At 32.9% G+C, this 24,680-nt stretch overlaps 1 protein-coding gene across 1 annotated transcript; it reads left to right on the top strand.

Moving 5' to 3' along the window:
• The first annotated feature begins 13,991 nt into the window (after positions 1 to 13,991).
• ANT (Integrase-type DNA-binding superfamily protein) lies at positions 13,992 to 17,972 on the top strand. The gene is made up of 9 exons (XM_078323770.1): positions 13,992 to 14,685; positions 14,779 to 15,298; positions 15,487 to 15,569; positions 15,811 to 15,819; positions 15,940 to 16,028; positions 16,179 to 16,252; positions 16,374 to 16,424; positions 16,527 to 16,603; positions 17,159 to 17,972. The coding sequence occupies exons 1-9, from the start codon at positions 14,349 to 14,351 to the stop codon at positions 17,707 to 17,709; spliced, it is 1,791 nt and encodes a 596-aa protein (XP_078179896.1). The 5' UTR covers positions 13,992 to 14,348; the 3' UTR covers positions 17,710 to 17,972.
• Positions 17,973 to 24,680: the final 6,708 nt, after the last annotated feature.

The raw sequence follows: 24,680 nt of genomic DNA, 5'->3' as shown, positions 1-24,680 counted from the left end.
AAGTCCTAAGGAAGCTTAAGGAACCGGTGTTCGGTAAGCTAAAGGAAGGGTCAACGGATTAAGATCTGGGCAAAAGAAGGCTAAAGGAGGTAAGCTTAATCCGTGGTAAGGCACCGGTGTTCGGCAGGATTAAGTGACTAAGAAAGCTAAAGGAGGCTCCTTTAGCCTTAAGTAGGCTTAATCCTGTTCAGCCGAACAGCCCCCGTAATGATGTTAAATGTGCATCTCCTTTTTCTTTATGCCTTTTCTTGGAGCACCAATTTGAATTATTTTCTTCAGGTTAGAAATTAAGCTGCCAAACTATTTAATACACTTGTTATTACAATAAATGATTTTTATCATTTAGATTTCGAACTCATAACCTCTCACATAGAAACTATGTGCATTTGCCACTAGATCAAAGATTAGTTCTCATTAGTTCTATAGCTTTTTTTCAAACAAAAATAATGACACTATTAGCGCTATAGCACCCTATTGACATTATAGTAGCGTAATATGGCAATAGAGACGTTTTTTAGCTGTTCCATTATGATGCGATTTAAACCTTTGATTTTATTTCATGTTGTAGTCACCAGGCTTGTATTTTAAAATTTTAAGGGTTTTTACATAGTAAATCCATTTTTCGTTGCATTTATATAATATTTTGGCAATCATTATCAAAAATTACATATTAGATAAAATTATTTAAAAGTGTAGATGCGTCGTCCTGCATTATTTGAATATGGGGCAATATCAATTAGGCAATCTATCAAAAAGCCATTGAAACTAAATAATTAAATGTACATTTCAATCTACAAGAAGTCATAAACACAAAACAATTATAGAGCAAAACACCTATATAAATTTTATTAATTTTGACAATATTAGAGCATCTACATCTCTGATACTATGGGAGTTTCTAATCTGATGTGGCAATTTCTAATTCAGTTTCAGGGATGTGGGAGAGTTTCTTATTTAGAAACTATGCAGGAGAGTTTCTTATTGAGAAATTGTTTATAAACTCTATGCTGGCTAAATGATTGGCTCAAATTGTTACTCTTTTTTAATTTGTTTCTAACGTGGCTTAATAGAAACTCTAAAATGAGTTTCAAGGATGTGAGAGTTAGAAATTTTACATACTTTAATTTCTAAAAAGTGGTTAACAGTTATTTAGAAACTCATTTGAGTTGCTGGGATATAAATGCTCTTATAAAACTAGATATCAAATTAATGTCTCATTAAAATTAATGCTCAAATCATTCAAACCAAGGTTCTAAATAGCGATTATAGCGCTATAGCTTTTAAGATCTGAAAAATCTATCGTGCAACTATAGCGCAACCATAGCTAGCTATTTGGAATCATTTATAAAAGAAAAACAATTAATAGCGTTATAACTTTTGAGGTCCGACAAAACTATAGCGTAGCTATTGCATAACTATAGCTAGCTATTTACAACCCTGACTCAAAGCATTTATATACTAGCTATTGAATATATGTAATTGGTACAATTCCAAAGTTCAAATTAGTAGAAAATCATTGGACATTTTAGTGCAATCAACATTGAGATTTACATAATAAGCTTATTATGGTTGTATCAAATGTTGTTAGAAAAAAGAAAATGTAGACAGATAAAGAAAAAGTAAGAAATGAAGAGAAAAAAAAAGCAATTAAAGTAAAAAGTATTCAGCCTTGTAGCAGTGGCTCTAAAGTCTAAAGACAACTTTTGCATTGAATTCTGTCTCTTTCCCCCCTTCATGCCTCCTTTAATCACACTTGACAGAAGAGAATGTGGAGGCATGCACACTGCTCACTCACCCCCTTGTGAGTTGTGAGTGATCTTTTTAGGAGAGAAAGAGAAAGAGAGAGGTAACCCCACAAAAACAACTTTGAACCAATATATCTGAGAAATGCCAGAATTAGGGCTCATAGGCTTGTCCATTTTGGTGATTCCAAATTTAATGGCATCCTTCTGTCTAGCTTTTAATACCCTTGCCATTTTTCTCTAATCATCCAACTACCTTTTTTACAAACGGGTTTGGATTTTAGTCCATTAATTTGTATGGTTCAATTCAATAGTCCCGTTAAATTGGTCAAAAAGGAACTTTGTATTGTCGCCTAATGAGATTTTGACCGAATCTCTGTTAAACATATGTGTTCCAAAATTCAATCTCATTGGGCACATTCCAATACTCAATTTAAGTTATAATTTTGTAAGTGTTTTTTGCCTTATACTCTGGTCAATTAAATTGGAGGAAAAAATTAGAATAAATAGGCATTTGGGTGGTATGCGGAAAGCCACCGCATACTGCATATATAGTATGCGGCCGCATATGCGGATTTTTATGCGGACTTATATATGCGGATTTTAAATAAAAATTCATATATATATAAATAAGTATATGGTAATATGTGGTATAAATCGCTATTAATAAACTCTAAACCGGTATTTTTATCACTGTTAATATAGTTAAACCGGTAATGTGGTATAAACCACTATTAATATACTCTAAACCGGTACTTTTATCACTATTAATATACTTTAAACCAGTAATATGCTCTAAACCGCATATTCGGACTGAATATAGATTTTCTATTCTAATTGCAACCGAATATTCGGCCAAATAGACCGAATATTACTACACTGAAGTTGATGCTAGCAAGAGTACTTGAAAGTTGAATTTATTTAAGAACTTGTACATGTTTCCTATGATAAATGTTCCATTCAAAAAAAGAGATATATCATGTGGTCCAATCGGAGTATTTAGTTTGACAAACCCGACCCGAAACCAATATGGTCTAGTAGACAAGACTCCAAATGGGGAACATGAAGGGATTCCTAGTTCAGATCTTTTGTGCACATAAATGTGTAAACTTTGGTAGATCTCAAATTTGAAACATCTCCATCGGTTGTCAGTTAGTACACAGTCTACACTGTAGATTTTAACAAGTTGGCAATTATATATACAGGTTGCAATGGCAATGGCAAGAAGTAGTACTAGTTTGGGGTCTGTAAATGTCAAAATAATAATGCCTGTGGCTGTGTAGTCTATACTAGGGCTAGGCCAATGTGCAACATTAACAGAGCAATAGTTTTATCTGAAGTGCACATATGCGGTTAGTGCACACCTATTAGATGTTGACCTCACGTACAGAGAAGCTTGGTTTGGTTAGTGTAGAGAGAGAAAATGGAGGGAGGGGTTTGACAGGGTAAGAGGGCAGAAGGGAGGTAAGATGCTTTAATGAATATCACTTTAATTAAAGACTGTTCTCTTTCTCTCTCTCTCTCTCTATCTCTATCTCTCAACTTTTTCATATCTGGTTCTCTATATATATTTTTCAAAGCTGGTTTGGCTCTTGTTAAGTTGCTATCTAATACCTCTTTATCAACTTCTTTTCGGACTGCATGTACTACTTGTTTGGAATATGCATACACTTACACTGTCAATATTAGATTTTGTTTGGATCTTCTCTTTCATATCTAATTTCTTGTCAACACATCAAATTTCCAACAAACACATTCTCACATTAAATGTATGAGCCACTAGCTAGGTTACTTTTTCATTATATTCGGAGCTTCTCCCAATCTGTATTCAACAAAGCAATTAACAAGAATATATATAATCATTGTTTTAACAACAAAATCTTGACAGAAACATATATATATATATATATATATATATATAGAGAGAGAGAGAGAGAGAGAGAGAGAGTGGCTAATGTGCTTCCATAAGCACTTGGGCCGAAGTGCTGCCATCCGATTTTCGATTTTTCAAAATTCAAAAAGTCGATCCGAACCGTTCATCTTGTTCTCCATATTAATATCTGCTTGGAGACCAAATTTTACATTTTTTGGAATTTTTTTGCTATTTTTTAAGCCACTTTGAAAATCGCTGATCCAACGGTGAACCCCTGATTTTACTGTTTGGTAAGCCACCGTTGGATCAGCGATTTTCAAAGTGGCTTAATAAATAGCAAAAAAATTTCAAAAAATGTAAAATTTGGTCTCCAAGAAGATATTAATATGGAGAACAAGATGAACGGTTCGGATCGACATTTTGGATTTTTAAAAATCGAAAATCGGGTGGCAACACTTCGGCCCAAGTGCTTATGGAAGCACATTAGCCACTCTCTCTCTCTCTCTCTCTATATATATATATATAAAGCTTCTAAATAGCGTTTATAGCGGTATAGCGGGGAGACAAAAAAAAAAGCTTTAGCGAATAGCGGAGCTATAGCGAAAGCTATTCTAAATAGCATTTTTTTATTTCAAAAATTATATTTTATATTTCTACTATCATAAAAAAAAAATATCAAATTAATTAAGAAGTTCTAATATTCATATTAAACCAATACAAAGTTCAAATTGTCATTCAAAATATCCCTAATTCAAATCCTTTCGATATATTTTATATTCAAAATATACCACTACTATATATTAATGCATGATACAAAATTTAATTGAGATAGCGGTATAGCCTGCACATGTTCCATTGTATTGATATAGCTTAATAAAGTAAAAAAAAAATCTAGATATTAAGGCCCATTCAAATTGCAAAATCATGTTTTCAGAAAAATAAAATTGCAAAATCATAACCCATATAGCATAGCGGACCGCTATTACCGCTATAGCGGTCGTAGCTTGATTAGCGCAGTTTTAGCCCATAGCTTAGCTTTCTGGGTCCAAAACCGCTATAGCTAGCTATTTAGAAGCTTGATATATATATATATATATATAGGAATATGCTAGCATGCTATGCATAGCATAGAACCCCTCCATGCAACGCCTTGGATTTCGACTTTTCAAAATCCTAACAGTCGATCCGAACCGTTCATCTTGTTCTCCATATTAATATGTGTTTGGGGACCAAATTTTACATTTTTTGGAATTTTTTACTATTTCTTTAGATTTATTGAAAATCGCTGTTTTCAGCAAATCTGGACCATAAAAAAACAGCGATTTTCAATAAATCTAAAGAAATAGTAAAAAAATTCTAAAAAATATAAAATTTGGTCTCCAAACACATATTAATATGGAGAACAAGATGAACGGTTCGGATTGACCGTTAGTATTTTGAAAACTCGAAATCCGAGCCGTTGCATGGAGGGGTTCTATGCTATGCATAGAATGCTTGCATATTCCTATATATATATATATATATATATATATATATATATCTTAAAATTAACTTCATAAGAAATTTGCCACTTGCTTATAACATGTTATCTGAAATCAACTTAATCTCTTTATTCAATAATATTTCATATATTTTACTTCACTACTAATCATTAGTAATGGAAGTGATGTAATATATATTAAGTTTACTTTAATTTTTAGTCTGCTTCAATTCAATGACACATATTGTACGAAACTCTTTAATCTTGCATTTGACAACTAATATTGGAAAAGCGAACTAGATATATACTAAATTAATTTAAACCGTTGCGCTATTACAATAAAAAGATTGATTTGAACTTATGTATATTAGTAATTGAAGTAAAATAATGAGTTAAAAAGTCAAAAATTACGAATATTAATTAAGATACATTAAAGTTCCTTAAGCACTTAAATTATCACTATTTTACTTAATTATTAAGTAGACGCTAACATATTATGTAGAGCTCGCAATTAAGAAAAGAAATTGCATGATCGTTTTCAGTAATTTAAGCTACAAAATTGAAGGGAAACCTTAAAATTGTGAAGAAGCTAGAAAAAAAAACCTAAATCTTCAATTATTTATGTATTAAACTGTAGAGGGGACGAGGGGGTTGCATCAACATCAAGCAACAGTTGTGCATGTGGATGACGATAAACTAGCACATTTTCTTCAAAATAGAAAAGAAAAAAGAAAAAAGAAAACACAATTAATAAACTATAGCAAGCACATAAATGCAACATGACTGTGCTAGCTAGAGCTGGGGCCTAGACAATTAGGTTTGTATATCGACCATGCACCTTCTTTTTACTTCTTATGGCTCTTCTTCTCTTCTTTTCTTGCATGCGTCTCGCACCAAATATGGAATTGCTGCTGCTATATATTATTTGTGGTGTACCGTGTATATGTCATGTGTGTGTCTGTGTGTGTGTGTGTGTGTGTGTTGGTGTATCAATGTATGGTGTGCTCAGACCCAGACCCAGACTCAGACTCAGACTCAGAGGTTATAACTGCTGCACAACAGAGTCAAAGAGAGAAGAGCCTAAAAGGACATCTACTATTTCAGCTTAATACAGCTCCCCTCTGCTCTTCTCGTGATCTACCGCTGTTCCATTTTCTTTCCTCATTTACTATTATTTTCATATTTACGTTTCTGACCTTCAAACTTTGGTTATAAATATGCATTTATTATTTCCTGAATTTTAGTGAAAATTTTAGTGTATATTTTTATTTAGTAAAGGTTAGATGTTTTAAGGCACAAAAAAAAAAAAAGCTTTTTTTTTGAAAGTTTAGCTCTGCCTCTGTTTTTCACTAAACTAAATGTTAATTTTCAAAAAAATATTAACAATTAAAGAGGGTTATTGACAAAATAAAAATAAAAAGTCATCGATACATACATTATAAAGATCTCTTAAATCCGGAAATTATATTTCTTCTCAACAATATTATTATTATGGAACTTGCATTGCTCTTTGCTATCATTCGTGGGTTTTTTTGTAGCTGCTTGTTGTAAATACAAGTAAGATAAAGGAAATACAGTGCTAAGGCCTAATAACATAAATTTATTAGTACAATGTTTCCTTAATTAAGAACTTAGTTTAGGCTAATATAGTATTTTCCGCCGAATGAATCAATGAATGCATATATCATATATGCAAGCATGTATGACATGACATGATGTTAGTGGCTCTTGTCTGCTTATCTCTTTTGTTTTATACACTATAAATTCTTTTCCATCTTTTTCATCTCTAGTGATAACATAGAGATAGCCTTTAACTTGGCATAATGGGTGAGCTTCTTGTATTGTCATGTCACCAATTTACACCAGCTATGCACTTTATAGACTTCGTCAAACTATGAACATGGTCTATGATTGACTCATAATTCCAATAGAAAAAAAATTAGTATTGTACAAAGTAGATTCATACAAATATACAATGGATACATCCAACTCTGGAATCCAAATATTTATATGTAAGGTTAGTTTCTGCAAAATATACTGAATCCTTGAGGTCTAACATGTCACTTTCCCTTAGGTGCCAGAGAGTAGATGCCATGCAATTTTGGGAAAATTATGATTCCTAAATGATGAAATTAAAACACTCAGACATTCGTTTTCTTTTGTCATTGACTTGGCTTGTTTCTTTTATGAAATTCCTTATAGTGCTGTGGATTTTTTTTTCTCAACCCATATTATGATCCAAAGATAGTTTTTTCAAAATATTTTTTTCTCAGCTCATATTTTATTTTCTTTTAGTAGAACTAGAGTATTTTTTTTATTCACTAAGTTTTTTATATTCTTAACTCTAACAATTTGTTAATTGCTTACAAATGACGAAAAATAATGTATTAAAATCAACTTGTATTACATTAGTTTCAAAATTTATAATTTTTTCTTATATGTATTGCTCATGAAGTAAGTTCATTTCAAATTGTTTGAATTCTTTGTTTCGAGAAAAATAGTAAATTTCTTTTAAATAATAAATAGTTATCATTTATTTATCTAACAAAATAGTAAAAAAAAATTAAATAATATAAAATTTGATATACAAATATATTTTCATATGATGATTATATTGAACTGTTTATATTAACTATTTGAAATGAAAATATTGATCATAGTACGGATCAATATGCGCTATGCATAGTAGCATAACTCCACTCATTTGAAAAAGATAATATTAAAGTAATTCTGATAGTATGATAAACAGTTAAATAGTGGAAGAAATATATATAACGCGATAGCGACTTAGCGAAGTATATAAATTTACGTACCCAAAAACACATGTTGAAATTGAAAGGTTTAGGTTAATTAATTAGGTCGTGACAGAACAGAAACCATTACCATTGGTTTTGACATGAATGCTGATATATATCATATATATAATAAATCGATTGCCGATTGGTACATCATGTATTTGTGTGTCATGCATGAGTTGAGACAGTAATCGATCGGTCTAATTCACGTGCAACTTTAGAGGTCCCCCACCCCCACAACCCCCCATCTATATCTATATCGATCTATATGACAAACATTTGAACCATTTCCTTTCCTTCTTTTGTTCTTTTCCCTAACATTAATTAATATTTTTCTGGTCTCCCAGTCCCAGTCACAGTCCCAGTCCCTTGTTTTGTTTGTTATATATGTTTTGTCCGTGCATAAACTGATATACTTGCATGATATCCGTGTCTCTCCTCTGCTCTCCTCTCCTCTCCTCTCCCCTCCTCTCCTCTCCTCTCCAATTGAGCCCTTCAGACTCTGTTTGTCATGCCTTCTTTCAAACCCCACCAGAGGCTGAGGCTGAGGCTGATGAGGCTGAAAGGGACATGAAAATCATTTTTAAATTATGTTGTGGGGATATATGGCAAGCAATAACACATGATTCTCCCTCCGTACGTGCTACCTCCACTATCAATATTATTCTTCAGACCATTTTCTTTTAAATATTCAACCATTTTTTACTTCAAAACAAAAACTATCATTAATTATGCACAAATAAATTGTCATTCCTGTTGCTCTACATGCATTTTTGCACTGGCGAACTCGTACTAATTAAAGACAATCAGATTTTATAGCCAGAGTTCAAATAAAAGAGAGAATCCAAGTATCGTACAAAGAAATAATATATATATATATACATACATATACTGAGCATATATTTATTTAAAAACACCAAGGGCATAAATTAATTAGCTAGACTTAGGGGTGGCAAAAAAGCTCGTGGCTCGATCGTGATTCACACCTGACTCGCTCGTTATTGGGTCAAACTGTTAACGAGCCACCTCGCCACTAACTCGGTCCAAAATTAACAAGTTCAAGTTGAGGCCTAACTTGCTCGCCAGCTCGTGAGCTAGCTCGGTTGGGCATCAATTTGTGAATTTGTATGAACTTGTGTGCATTTTACACTGTTTAGCTAAGTCCAGCTCGGTTTAGCTCGATCCAAAAAATTTGTATAATTTTTTTTCTTCTTAAAACAAGATTCAGCCAAACCCAGTTCGCGAGCTACCTCTGACTAACTTGTCACGATTTTAAATTGAAGTTTTAGCTCGGATGTCCTAGGTCCAGCTCGTTTGATTGTAACTCAGTCCAAAATTAACAAGCTGAAATAAAACCTAACTCGGACCGAGCCAGCTCGTTACCATCCCTGCCTAAGGCTGCAGGTAACCAACTCAGGTGAAGCACCTTTAATTCGTGTTAAAATATAAAAAGATTTAAAGGAACAAATTAAATTAACGCTGGCATTGAAGAATCTTCGAAATGTGTTACCATTCTTGGGTACTTGCTGCCATATATACTTCCCCATTTGCCTTTCCTCAAATTTTGGCAAATTTTGTTTGAGTTATAGAAAAGTGGTCACAATCGGAGCAAATGCAAATGCCCTCCCTCAAGTTAAAACGAACCAGAGCATGAAAGTGACTCGTGAAAGAGAAAGAGAAAGAAAAAGAAAAGAATTTTATTTTTATTTGCCTCTTGGTTGGGAGGCAGCACTTGCATGCAAAAGTGATTGCATGGGTTTTAGTTGCTGCCTCTTCTCATCATTACTTTAATCAAGGGGAGATTCTGCTTCTCAGTTTGTTATCATCATTTCTTTTTCTTTTTCTTTTTCTCTCTGTTTTTTTTTTTTTTTTTTTTAAGACCGTAGTAGCTAGTTTATTGTAATTGCCCCCCCTTGTGATTCTAGTTTTTCATTTTCCTTATCCTTTCACATGTTTAATTGCACTTGGTTACTTTCATATTTTTTTTTTTTTTTTTTTTTTTTTTATCTGAAGGCTTGTCCCTTCGCCACGTCCATGTGGGGCCTCATCCCAGTCGGCACTCCACACAAGTTTCCATTATATATTGGAACCATAATACAACGTCTTATGTTCCTAAAAATACATATCAATAATAAATTCAGTTGATCAAATTTTGAGACCTCCAAAATAAGATCACTCATTTTTAATCATTAATTATTATCAAATTTTATTATATAACTAAAATTAATTATTTTTTCACGGATAAATATTCATTGATGTGTGGGCTTGTGGGGACTACCTAATTTAATGTTAAAAATTAAGTACTTTGTTTTTCATAATCATCCATATATTTTTTTTGTATATTAATTGTGTTGTATTTATTTGATAGTAATAATTCGATTTAACAATTAACTTTGTAAAACGTATTTTAGTTTTGAAAACCAATCTTAGTATAATTAGTTTCTGAAATCTCTGGAGGTGGGAGATAGTATATATAGTCCCCTGTGTTCAAATGAAGTTCCATATATTTTAAGTTGTGCTTCAGAAACAAAACAGTGATGTAGAATTGTAGATGAAGGGGGAGGAAAAGAATTAAAGGGGGATTTTGTACAGCAAACTCAACCTCTCTCCCCTCCGCTCCATTTTCGATTTTCGATTTTTGATTTTCTTCTTTTCCCTTCCCTTTATTGAAATATATTTAGTCAAATTGTCAATTCCAGTGTACATCAGTTACTAATATGGCCTGTCTTGCATTATTGTAAGAGTCAATCACTAAGGGAAATACATGCTTGTTATTATAATACTCAAATATCGGTGAACTTGGTTGTGTGCATCTGTAAAATATTTAAATATCTATCCGTTGTAGGTGTTAAGGGGAAAAGAACAGCTTTTGTTTAATGCCACTTTTATGATGTTAGTGCCTCTTTTGGTTTTCCCAAAATGACCTCATAATCAGGACTACCATTCCATCCTTTTTTTTTTCCTATTTATTGCCACAATATTATTATTATTATTATTCTTTTTTTGCCTGCGGAAATAATTAAGCCAGATACGTACGTATATTTATAGAAAATAAATCTGCTGTAATTCTCGGCGAATTACAAGACCCTGTAATTCAAATCCGAACCGTTGGTCTTTCTCGAGATTTGTGCATGAAAACTTATTTTTTTTCGAGATCTTTACAGAAAAAATTTGAACGGTTGATATTGGAATTTCAGGGCCTGTAATTCCTCCTGGGTTTACAGCAGATTCGGACTCATATTTATAACATTAGGATTGAAACTGTGAGCTTTTTTTGTAATGAATCATGATGAAGTAAAGTTAAAACGAGTTTAAACTGACTACGTAAGATAATTCGTGTCGAACTTCTAATTAATAATGAATTTGAACTTTTGATTTAAGTATACTTGAGAATTGGTGTGTTTATTTTTTCAGCAATTCTAATAATTAATTAATTAATTAATTTGAGCTTTTGATTTGATTCTTGGCCATTCTAATTAAAATTGTCGAAAAATTAAAAAAAAAATTAGAATAAAATGTTTAACTTGCCAGGTTGATGAAAAATAAATAATAGTTCTAAATATTCGTACAAATTAAACTTAATTATATATTATATGTTGGCGGTTGGAGTAACTATCATGCAGCTTCACTAGAAAGTAGAAACAAATTGCAATCTTTGAGGTGCAGATCGATCACCTGAATCCCTATTACTCCATCCATCCAATTATGAATTAATGGATACTTCTATTTAATTTCTATAAAAGACCTCATATATATTCTTTTTTTAACCCGCAACCTCTCACTCAGAGAGTGTTATCTTTAGTTACTAAATCAAAGACTAGTTCTCTAAATTTGATTATTTACAATGGCAATTATTGGAAAGTGATCTGTTTAATTTTATAGATTTTGAGAATTTAATTTACAATTTAGAAATGGAATTATATGAAATTTCAAGGTTAAATCTTTCATGTGTAGCTTATTAGTTTTATTTTAATAAAGTTGGGGTCAAACAACTCAATTGTTTTAATATCCATAAAAGATTTTATCTGAATTACACGGAAATCATTATCTTTATTACAAGACCAAAAGTTGATATCATGTATAATTTATTAAATTATTAATGAATAAATCAGAAGAATATTTTATAAAGTAATTTTATAATTTCGGTTACTTTATACTTTAAAATTGAGATAGTGAATCCATCAAATGAGGAATTAATTTGATTGATTGGATCAGATAAATCAAAGGTGAATGAACAAAACTCGATTAAAAAAAAAATAGTTAAAAGTTAACTCTCACAAAATTTATCCTTTTGGGGAAGGAAACGAATATCCTTTTGGATGGAGGCAATTTATAAATTGTTTTGTATATTGACTAAGTACTAAATAGTAACATTCAATTTTTAATTTTTTTAAATGGCTTGTTTAACACATGACGTATATAATTGATTGGATATACATCAACATGTTATTCAAATTAAAAAATATATATAAATATACCGTTTAGCCCTTATTAAATTCTCAAATAAATTATTTTGAATGTAATGTATCCCTGATCCCTCCAACAAGGAAAATAGCATAAATAATAGTGGCGACTGGCGAGTGAAGACAAATTTATCCTGATAAAAGAAAGAAAAAAGAAAAAAGAAAAAAAAGAAGATAGAGACTATGGGTATCAGTCTATCAGACATAAAGCAGAAAAAATAACATATATTTTTTGGCTTGTAGGGAGTGAAGTAGAAAGAGATAAATGTAGACAGTCACAGTATGAACAGCTTATTTTTTATTTTATTTAATATCTCTGTTTGCTTGCTTACACTTACACTTACACTTACACATCATTCATGGAACCTAAGGAGGGAGCACATATCCTCTTGACCCACCTCTTTCTTTTTTGTCTGCAGCTGTTTGACTGCATTCAAATTTTTCTTTGTTGCCATTGCAATCTCCTATTATTTTATTACCAAACAATTCCTTTTTCAACCTTTGTATTGTACCTCTTTATTTATTTATGTGTTCTCACTTCTCACTTCTCTTTATGATGAGAAATAAATAGTCTCCTTCCATTAATCCATACCTTGGCTTGGCCGCTTGGGCCATCTTGCATCTATTTTTCCCCTTAAATGCCTCCAGGACCAGGACCAGGACCAGGAACATTTTTATTTTACACAAATATCTACCACCCATGAAATATCTCGGAGTCCCAAATCTTACACTACACTAGCTAGTACCTGAAACTTGACCGAAACAAAATTAACTTTAACTTGCAAGATTCTGCAACATCTTGTTTCTCTGGTGTTTTTTACTCCAGAAAAATATATCCATAGATAGTTAATACTTAATAGTAGATGAGAAATAAACACAAAAGAGAAGTGTTTTTTAATTAAAGAAATTAAAGGTGCTATGCTAATGCTACGCTAGAGAAGAGGAGAGAAGAGAGGGTGGGCCTTTGGCTTTGAGACATAATAAATAAACACTATACAGTGGAAACACAAGATGGACTTAAATTAGATCCTTTTTCAGTTGGCATTGTAGACGTACAGAGCTATAACTGTTGTGAAGTGACTACTTATGCAGTATTCTTGCCCCTATCCCTCTTAAAAAATTATAGAAAAAGAAAAACAAAAATAAATGAGGCTCTAGTACAAATTAAGTTTCAAGATAAACATGCTTCTAAGTTCTATCCTATTCCTATTCCTATGCAACGTTACAAATTAAACTGAATTATTTACTTGTATAATCTATGCAGATTCAAATATGGAGGCCCAATTTTCCCTTTAATTTTTGAAGATTTACATATGATATTTTGCAACTACCTAAGTTGATTATATTATTGCCTTCTAACTTGTCCCTACCTAAGTTAATCATACAGAGGAAGGCGTTGAAATCAATATTTATTTAGTTATTTAATTAGGTTCCAACTTCCAAGCTAGTTCAGATTCTTAACCTATTATATTTATGTATTGACTTAAACCAAAAGATCACAAAGAAAGAGCAACCCTTTTCTAATCTCAGTAGCAGTAACAGTAATGCTTTATTAAGGTTTAAGGTGGTTTTAACAAAAAAAGAAAAGAAAAGAAAAGGGAAAACATGGTTAAGTAAGAAGAGAGAGAAAGAGGGGATCAGGGATGGATGTCTTTCTCAGTACACAGATCCCCATAGGAGGCATTTTATCCAGCATTTCTCTAGGGGAACTCATTCTTTTTGCTTAGTTTAAAGGGACAAACACACACACACTCGCATACTCATTCTCATTCTCTCTGGTGCTTTTCCTCTCTCTTCTTCTCTCTTTCTCTTTCTCTGCCAAACAACATATCCCAAAGCCAAGGGGTTCAAGTTTGAAGTTTGAACACAAAACCCAAAGGCAAGGAGAGAGAAAACAATACAACAATGGTGCTTGTGCATCATTAGCTCTTGTACTCTCCAATGATTGATACGCTCCTCTCTCACCTCTGTTCAATCTCACATTAGTAGTAGAAGATGAAGTCTATCAGTGCTAATAATAATAACAACAACACCAACAACAACTGGTTGGGTTTCTCTCTCTCTCCTCAAATGACATCAATGGAGTCCAACCAAACCAACGATCAAACCCACCACGCACACTCTCACGCACAAACCCACCAATCCATTAACACCTCTCTCTCCTCACCTCCTCCTTCATTCTTGCCATACAGCTCTTCAGTTACCCCTTCTCTCTGCTATGGCTTTGGAGACGCGAATGCAACCTATTATTCCCACATCTCCTCTATGCCTCTCAAATCCGACGGTTCTCTTTGCATCATGGAGGCTCTCTCCAGACCTGATCAAGAACAAGGTTTGTATTAATGATTTTTCATCATGTTCTGTTTTTAGCTTCAAAACAAAAAAGTCGTTGTTATCCATTTGTTCCAATCTGTTTATTTTCAAGGGATGGTGCCATCGCCGTCACCGAAGTTAGAAGATTTCTTGGGAGGGACCCACAATCAGTACGGTGGGGCCAATGAAAGAGAAGCCATGGCACTTAGTCTAGATAGCATGTATTATAGTGAGCACCATGGAGGACCAGAACACCACCACCATGTCCAATATTTCCAGCCATTGCAAGAGGGGGTTTGCACCATGCTCGCACCTCCTGAGATGTATCATACCTCTCTTGTCGAAGAACCGATTGGTGCGAATGAGGTGATGTCGACTTACAAGAACTGGGGTTCTGTGGGTTATGGTGATTTGCATTCACTAAGCCTCTCCATGAGTTCTGGTTCTCAGTCGAGCTGCGTCACTGCCATGCAAAATGGTGTAAGTCAATCTACGGGAAGTGAATACAACATGGCAGTAGATGGAATTAGTAGAAAGAGGGGAAGTGATAAGGGTAGTCAGAAGCAACCGGTGCATAGGAAGTCTATTGACACCTTTGGTCAGAGAACCTCTCAGTACAGAGGTGTTACAAGGTATGGGAAATAAAATCAATGATTCAGAGCTTATCTTTCTCATCTCATTTCATGTAATGTAGTGGTAGATAGTAGATAGAGTATGATTGAACTTAATTTATTATTTCCTTTTCACACAGCTGGGGTAGCAAGTAGCAACTTTTGCTTTAGGCTTATCTGTGTGACATATTTTGTTTATTTTTTGATAGGCATAGATGGACAGGAAGGTATGAAGCACATCTGTGGGACAATAGTTGCAAGAAAGAAGGCCAGACAAGGAAGGGGAGACAAGGTATAAGCTAAAGCTACCTTAATTAATTTATATCATATATTAATTACTAATAATTGTTATTCCACCATTAACACATGAGAAGGCAATAAAATATTACTATATTCCTTCCTCCTTAAAAGCTTGTGGACTTGTGGTCGATCGTCTGGTAGTCTTATTTAATCCTTTCTCTCTTTCTTTCTTTCTTTAATGGTTTTGCATGGGGATGCTAATCACGGATGAAATAAATATGTGCTCCTTGCAGTTTATCTTGGTAAGACTTCGCAGTTTGCACCTTTTCATATCTAACAATTTATTTAAGATACATATGTTGCATGTGAAAAGTAGTACATGCTAATTAATAGAGGAATGTGCATGACTTATTAATTGATAGGAGGTTATGATATGGAAGAAAAGGCTGCTAGAGCATATGATCTGGCAGCCCTGAAATACTGGGGGCCTTCTACTCACATTAACTTCCCTGTAAGCAATGTCTGGTTTCAGCATTAATTAATATTATGTGGACTTGAATGCAAATGTTTTTTTTTTTTTTGCAAAGTAAATGCAAATGTTCTTCTTTACTTTTGCACAATAATTAATGCTCTATCATACTTTTACTTTTACTAATTACAGATAGAGGATTATCAGGATGAATTGGAAGAGATGAAGAACATGAGCAGGCAAGAGTATGTTGCCCACCTTAGGAGGTATACCTTCTGCATGCATCATTGCTAAGTATCAAAAATGATTTTGATATTGTTAAATTCACAACTTGGCATATTTATGTTTATTATATATTTATATAAACAAATTTATTTTTGCATGCAGGAAGAGTAGCGGATTCTCACGTGGGGCCTCAATTTATAGAGGAGTAACAAGGTTTGATATATATATATATATATGATAAATACAGTTAATCAAATATATTCATAATATTTGCTCTTATTGAACTTGAACATATGGTGTGTTTTTCTTTATAAGGCATCACCAGCATGGGAGGTGGCAAGCGCGAATTGGGAGGGTATCAGGAAACAAGGACCTTTATCTTGGGACATTTAGTAAGTTGTAATAATGTGATAATTCATTGCATGATTATCTTTGTAGTTAGAAAAAGAAAATAGAATAAGGCGTAAGATCAAATGAAATTTAGGAACTACATATATATCTTTAACAAACACCTTTGTGCGTAATCTGCATGCTTCTGTCTTGAAAACCATGACCTTGTTATGTAACTAGGAATATATGTCCTTTCACAATCATAAAACCTTAGCCTAATGATTTCTCATGCTCCTTTCAAAGAAAGAATGTCTCACTGCCAAGCTTCATGCTTTTGATATATTGCATGAAACTTTATCCTAAAGTTGTATACACCTTATGCATGCCCTTTTATAAGGCTGATTTCAAACAGTAGCCTCAAAGCCTTTGTTTGACCGTTTACCATGGTCTTCACGTACTAAAGTTTGCTACAAATTATTAAAAGTATTCAGCTTTTGGAATCATTGTTTTTGGTTTGTCAGAACTTACTATTGATCACTAACTAATTTAGTTAATTTAGTCTTCCATCACAGCATTAATCAATTTTATGACAATAAATTAACATAATAAATTAATAGGTACGCAAGAGGAAGCAGCTGAGGCATATGACATAGCTGCTATAAAATTCCGTGGATTAAATGCAGTGACAAACTTTGACATTACCCGCTACGATGTCAACAAGATCATGGCTAGTACCACGCTTCTACCTGGTGAGCTGGCTCGCCGTACAAAAACCCAAGAATCCCCATGCAACGGTTCACTAACCCAGCAGACCGAGAACAACCAAGATCTGGCTTTACCATGCAACGAGGAAACCTCTAACAAAAACCATGACATGAACCAGACAGTTTCAGATTTGGGTGAGAGTCGGGTGGGATCGTTTCTGGTAAACCCGAATCCAAACCAGACTCGAGTTGCGGATGAGGGTAGTGAGGTAAATTTGGCCAATGGATGCCACAATGGTGACGGGAGCCCTGAAAGAGGTGGTGGGCTAGCTATGTTGTTTTCTAAACCTATGTCTAAGGTCATTGAACCGGCGCCATTAAACCAATGGATGCCTTCTGCACAAGCCAGGCAAGCTGTTTCCATTGCACATTTGCCGGTTTTCGCAGCCTGGACTGATGCATGAAGTTTACCAGATGGTAGCTAGGGGAAGTGGTGGTATTTTGTTTCAAGGGGAAGAAGATAGGATGCATTAGTTCATTTCTCTTTTTTTGGAAGTAGTTTAGATCTGTAATAGAAAACGTGAAATCGGTCTCTTTCCTTCTCCTTAAAATATGGCTAATAGGATTTAGAGGGAAGGGATTTTGTTTTGTTTTGTCGCAGAGACCTTTTTCACGCTCCTCAGAAGTTGTTTGCTAATTAACTTCTTAATATATTAATTTCCATCCTTGTTTAACTACCTGTAGCTTGTTCATGTTTTTGGATTTCCTCCATTAAATATCTTAAACTAATGCAAAATTGTTTGAGAAGAAGAAATTTTTTATCAGTTTAAAGATCCTCCTTAATTAATGCAGAATTCTTGTCTAGAATTCATATCACCTCAGTTTAACTTGAATTTTGAGGTTAGATCTGAACTGTCCAATCTGCTTTGGCAAGGACATTAAAGGGCCTTGTACATTCTAATTCGGGCCGGATTTTGATCGAACGGTCCAAAATTTGTGATATTATAGATGATCCGTACTACTAAATTTTTCATTTCTACCATATTCACAAAAAAAAATAAACAAAAACACTCTAGTTTCGTCATAATTCAGATTTTATCTGAGCTGTCAAACTGTGCTACGGCCTCGACGGCTGGAGGTTGCCAATTGATCCTACGGGCCAATTAAGAGGTCTCCAAATAAAATAGTGGCCCCAGCCAAGGCTTTATGACGCACCATTGCGGCAAATTTTCGGGCATTAGAATGTGTTGAAAAATGAATCTAATTGATAACAAAATATTTTTATATTATAATGGTTTCACAATTGTCTGAATGCATTAAAAAATATTTCCAGCAAAAAGAAATTCATGTTTGATTGATAAAATAATATTTTTATATCTACGTGGGTCCTATCAAAATTGTTCGCATGAATTAAATAATTGTGTGAATGAATTCCTCGTGGGTCCCACACAATGGTTTGAATGTATTAAAAATGTTCTACGCAAAATGTTCCATGCCACATAGAAAATAAAATAAAATTGAGGTCGCTATTTTATTTGCTATTCTTAAATTTTACTAAAAACATTCTGCTGCTAGAAATGTTTTGGGCCGTTGAATGGAAAATAACGATCCAAAGTACCTCTGGGTTATTTAAAAAGAAAGTTGTACAGGACAGCTGATGGATTTAATCATACAATAATACATCACATGCCATCACAATTCACAGCGGCTGTGGAGTTTCCGATGCAAATAAATAGATGTTTGAGTTTACATCAACACCAAAAATTCTTTCCATCAAGCTGCTATGATGGTAATCGAATAGAATAGCTCCAAACCTTTCAGTACCAGCTAAGTAACAGCTACTATAGACTATAGACTATAGACTATAGTAGTGTTCAAATCAATACTACAGTTGCGTACCTTGTTTATGACATTGATTGAAGCATCGGTACCAAATCTAGCGGGATTTCATGGAACAAAATTTATAATAAGCACCGCCTTGACTATCTCCATTTAAATTAAATGGATGCTCCATTTTTATGTAAAGACGCCTTTCTTATTATCAGTTTATAATTTTGTCTTCGGTTGAAATGAAACTGGAGGTAAACCAATCGTAAATTGTCCTAATTGCCACGTGAGCAGTGAACCGGCGTTGACCGCCGAAGTTTGACGGGTGAAGAGGGAGAGAAAGAGAGAGAGAGAGAGAGAGAGAGAGAAAGAAGAGAGAGAGTGAGAGAGACTGCGAAGAATCTAAAACTTGGATTTGGTTTGTCTCTATCCGGTTTAATTGTGAAGTGACCCCATCTGTCAGCTGCATCTCTGCCATCACTTTGATCGAAAATTACAGAGTTTGCCCCTGCCATATTGTACGCAACACCAACAACACAAGAAAGAGGTCACAGATGATGACAGCCCCCAGAGTCCCAGACCCAGTTGTATCACTGACTTGTGGGCCTCTCAATCAGCAGCGCTTGACAAGCGATTTTCCCTGTACAGTCAACAGAGCACAGTACTGAGGCTGAGCTAGGAGGCGAGGTTTTTCTGAACTAAAAAGAAAGATAGCAAAAGATGCTTAATTTAATTACTTGTGACCCTGACCCCCATGGTGTTCTTGTCAGTGTTTTATTGTTCGAATTCATATCACCCAGCCCCAGGCCAAAATAAACACAACATTTAATTTATGTGATGTCTACATAATAATCTTTTACATTAATTTTGCATTTGAGATTGGACATATATGACGTGGAGTTGAATTGATTTGACATGTGAATATGTAAAAAAAAAACAAAGAATACGCAGCGACGGCCGTGTCAAATGTCAATACAAATTAAAGACACGAACAATTACAAATGATAATTAAAGCAAGACATACAAATATACAATATCAAGAGCCTACATGGGGAAGAATTTCATGGGATGGAATTTTATATTTAAATTGAGTCGGACTTCATTTACGTTTTCCCATGAATTTACACTGCATGGGGAAGAATTTAGGAAAAATGATGGAATTGAATTGCCTCAAACCCATATATTCCTATTGTAAAACCGAACATCCGAATAGGTCCTTAGAAATTTCTCATATTTAAATTCCACCCAACTTACAAACTTTATTATTTCTAGAATATAATAAGAGAGAGAGAGAGTAACTTGAGCAATAGTACATGTTGTACAGTAAGATTATAAAAATAATAGTAAATAGAACTCATTTACAAATGTGTAGAGGCCGCATAGTATCCAAGGCAAATGAAAAAAAATAAATAAATAGTATTTCTTTACCATCTATGTATTTAAATTTCAAAATATTATTTCATTCTCTCTATATATAAAAGTTGAGTGAGTCTATGGTACTATGCATATCACGGGTTGTTACCGTGCTACGGCTCTATATTTGAGTTTTCAAATCCTAACGGTCGATCCAAACCGTTCATCTTGTTCTCCATATTAATATGTGTTTGGAGGCCAAATTTTATATTTTTTGAATTTTGTTTACTATTTTTTTAGATATTTAGAAAATCACTTGATCTGAAAATTCTGGACCATCCAAAAACAGTAATTTTCAATAAATCTAAAAAAATAGTAAAAAAATTTCAAAAAATGTAAAATTTGGTCTCCAAACACATATTAATATGGAGAACAAGATGAACGGTTCGGATCGACCGTTAGGATTTGAAAACTCGAATATAAAGTCATAGCACGGTGCCAAATCGTAATATGCATAGTACCATAGACTCACTCTATAAAAGTTTCTCCCCAACTTACCCTTCAATTATGTTTACCAAATTTACGAGTGCGGATCCTCTCAAGTAACTCAATTTTGAGTTTAGATCTGGACTGTCAAACTAAAATTTGAGTTATCTGGTTCAAACTTCAAAGTGGAATGCATAGAATTTCTTTAATGTGTGAAAGAAAATCAGATGATCCGGAACCAAACTACAAACTAAAAATTGGGAGTGTCAAAAAGTACAAAACCGTTTAAAATAAGATTCATCATTGAAACTCAAGTCAAACAGAACGATACTTGACGACATAACTTGGTACACAAGTTCACAAAGATTTATAAACTCTTTCAATAAAGAGGAACAACTTTCAAACATGCAAAAGTGGATCCATGTGGAGTGAATGATGTCAATTGATTTCTGTACATTTATAAAATTCTATGCTTATAAATGATTTTTTTTTATATAGTTTAGAGTAAAATTGAATTCAATATTCAACAAGAAATTTTTATATAATTGACTAACAATATATGTTTGACTGCATTACTTGAAAGTCTCGCTTTGTTCTTCCTGATACAGAATATAAAATGAACTTAACAAAATATAAAATTGTACGGGGGCACATCTCGTAAAAGTGACGAAGATCAAGTGGTTCTCATTCGAGATTTGAATTTTAAAATTTAAATTTATAATATTTTATGACACTGTAATCTTATGTTATTGAACCCCTCCCTTATTTTTAATTAGTTTCACCACGGTTTCCACTTGCCTCATCATAACATGGCCCACTTCAGACAGCATTAAATTGCATTGCAAAAAAGCCGACCCATAACCCATCTATTTGTAATCTGAAACTGAAATAAATGGGCCTTTTTTCTGGCCCAATCCAGAGATGACAATGTTTTCAGTTACATTCTTGCACTGGGTTTTTCCTCATGGAAATTTTGTTTTATATCAGAGTGGTCCAGGATGCAAAACAGTTGCTTCTTTGTCTTACCCGATTAATTAGTTTTCAATTATTGAACATTTGCCAACTTTGTCCCTCTCTCTCTCAGTCTCAGATGCGCAGTAAGTTATCAAGTTAGGCAGTTTTAACAAAAATGAAAGAAAGTTATCTCCATTCTTATATTATGCCACGTAGTTGTCCTGATCCACCAACACCTCATATTGAAAGATAAATTTTCAAATTAAATATTAGCCCTTTAATTATATAATCTGTCTTCTTTTGATTAAATATATTTATTTTATATGTAAAAGTCTAAATTTAGTTAAAAACAAACTCGTCACAAGAACTGCTACATGGTTTGTCACAATTAAAATTGAATGAATCCCTAGCGATCTGTTTTCTTATTTCTCTTTAAAACTATCTCAAATTCCTGCAATTAAATTATTTCCTTATTTTTGTGTTTCCACCATTTTATTTCTCCTCTTCCTCCATAGGTCTCTTTATATTCTATTCAATCTTATAATATATTTCCGTTGCAACGCACGGACAAGATACTAGTTTGGTAGTAAATATTTTACCTATGCTATTTTCCGGGTCAGTAAAAGAATTTACCATGGATATGAGAACGAGTCCGTAACCCGCCAGGTAGCAATCTATATAAACGGACGGCTCAGATAGTTCTAACCAGATCAAATTCAATCCGATATCTATGAAAGTTATAGATGATCCGTCTTCAAATTCGTATCAGGTTCAAAAGAACAGTCTAGATTTAATAATTACACCTTGTACCTAGGGGATATGAACTCTACGAAAATCACTGTTTGTGAATTGTCGGCAATGGCGGAGCCACATACAACTAGCAGGATCAATTCAATTGTCACCTTGTTAAAATAATTTTTGAAAATATACTTTTAAAACTGTATTTTTAAATGTAAATTTTAAATGTAAAATATGCTAAAACTTTAAAATAATTACATGTTTATGTTTTATTGCACCAATTTTTTTTTGTTAAATATGACTTTATCTTACACTTATGTAGATTGAAAATGTATATTTAATTTGCAAATTAATTACGAAAATATATTCAGTTCTAATCATTTATTCGGTCTTATTTCGCATGTTCCTTCCACTTCCGTTTAACGATAGCTTTTTACGAAGTTATGGCGGAGAAGGAAATTAGTTGAAGATGTAAAAACATCTACGCAAAGTTAATTAAATGAGGACCCCATATTTTACAAAGCGCACATTGGTTTGTGTTATGAATTTATTTCTTTGTTTTTAAAATTCAAACTGTTGATTCAAACCACTCCACATGATCTCTATATCAAAATATTTTCAAAATCCAAATTTTACATTTTATTTATTTATTTTTAAATACATAGAAAATAACTACTTTTGGATAATTAATTTTTTTATCACATGATTTTCTACCTATTTAAAAAATAAATAAATTAATTAAAATTTAATCTTCAAATATATTTTTATATGAAGATCATATTAAACAGTTTAGTTAATAGTTTGAACGTTATAAAAAAAAAGATTAATCCATAACACAATCGATTTTGTTCATTGCAAAACACAATATAGCCTCCCTCCTAATTAAAGCTAACATAAAAAGAAAACTATTAGGCTGTTTCACAGGAATCCCTTGATAAGTTTTTTTTATTTTCAGTCATCTGATAAATTCTTCACCCTTTTGTATCTTATGAAGGCACAGTCGCTTAAAATCAATTTTTGTATTGTGTATATGTTATTTTATTATGAAAATGTGGAGAACATATTAATATGGAGAACAAGATAAACGATTTAGATCGGTCATTTGGATTTTGAATCCAGTGATTTATGGTCCAATGCACAAAAATACCTATGCATTGCAATGTACCTTAGCCCATATCTCTTTTTTTGACCATAGCCCATCTCTCTCTCTCTCTCTCTCTCTCTCTCTCTATATATATATATACACACACACACACACACACATACATGCCTATACATATATATATATATATATACTAGCATCGTACCCGAACGTTGCAATAGAAACATATTATAAAATGAAGAAGATCGAGTGTTTGATTTATAATTTAAAATTCAAATTTTGATGCAAGTAAAGAGATTTGATAAAAAAATAAAATAAAACAATAGCTTGTAGAAATTACATCCCATTAGCAAAAGCCAAATGGACAAATAATACTTAATGAAAGTGAATTCATATTAATAAATTAGTTGCTCCATTTTGTGGCACTAATTATAGATAATGGTACTAAAATTCCTCCTCAATAAATGTTCTATATATAATTAACAACTGAAACTAAGAAAGAACCTGAACATACTAATAAAAATAATAATTTATCTTATCAAAATCGGAGAAGTAAAATTGTAAAAAGATTAACTATGGCTTAAATCGAGTAATGTATTAAATTTGGAGATATCAAATATTGATAAAATATTTTTAAAAGATGTCAGCATTTGATATTCTTAAAAATAAATTGACCATCCATCATGATTCTTAAATAAGGAAATAAGGAATGAGAGAGGAGAAATAAGGAAATGAATAAATTGATTTTCTCTCCAATTTTGTTCTTTATTCAATTTTAATTGTAACATATCGTGTGGCATATGTGTGGTGAGTATATTTTTAACTAAATTTAGACTTCTACACATAAAAAATATGCATTTAACCAAAAATAAGACATATTATTTGATTGGATCGCTGATGTTAAATCCGAATTTCATCTTTCAATCATAGCAGTTGGTGGATCAGGACATCTACGTGCATAATATAAGAATGGAT

The sequence above is a fragment of the Carex rostrata genome, chromosome 22 (genome assembly GCF_964058835.1).
Source record: "Carex rostrata chromosome 22, lpCarRost1.2, whole genome shotgun sequence".
Classification (NCBI taxonomy): domain Eukaryota; kingdom Viridiplantae; phylum Streptophyta; class Magnoliopsida; order Poales; family Cyperaceae; genus Carex; species Carex rostrata.
Note: the sequence above shows the minus strand (reverse complement) of the source record. Positions and strands in the feature narration are given on the sequence as shown.

Coding starts and splice junctions, on each gene's coding strand:
- ANT (XM_078323770.1), top strand. CDS start 14,349: ATGAAGTCTATCAGTGCTAATAATAATAACAACAACACCAACAACAAC. Junction 15,299..15,486: donor CAGTACAGAGGTGTTACAAG/GTATGGGAAATA, acceptor ATTTTTTGATAG/GCATAGATGGACAGGAAGGT. Junction 16,604..17,158: donor CCTTTATCTTGGGACATTTA/GTAAGTTGTAAT, acceptor ATAAATTAATAG/GTACGCAAGAGGAAGCAGCT.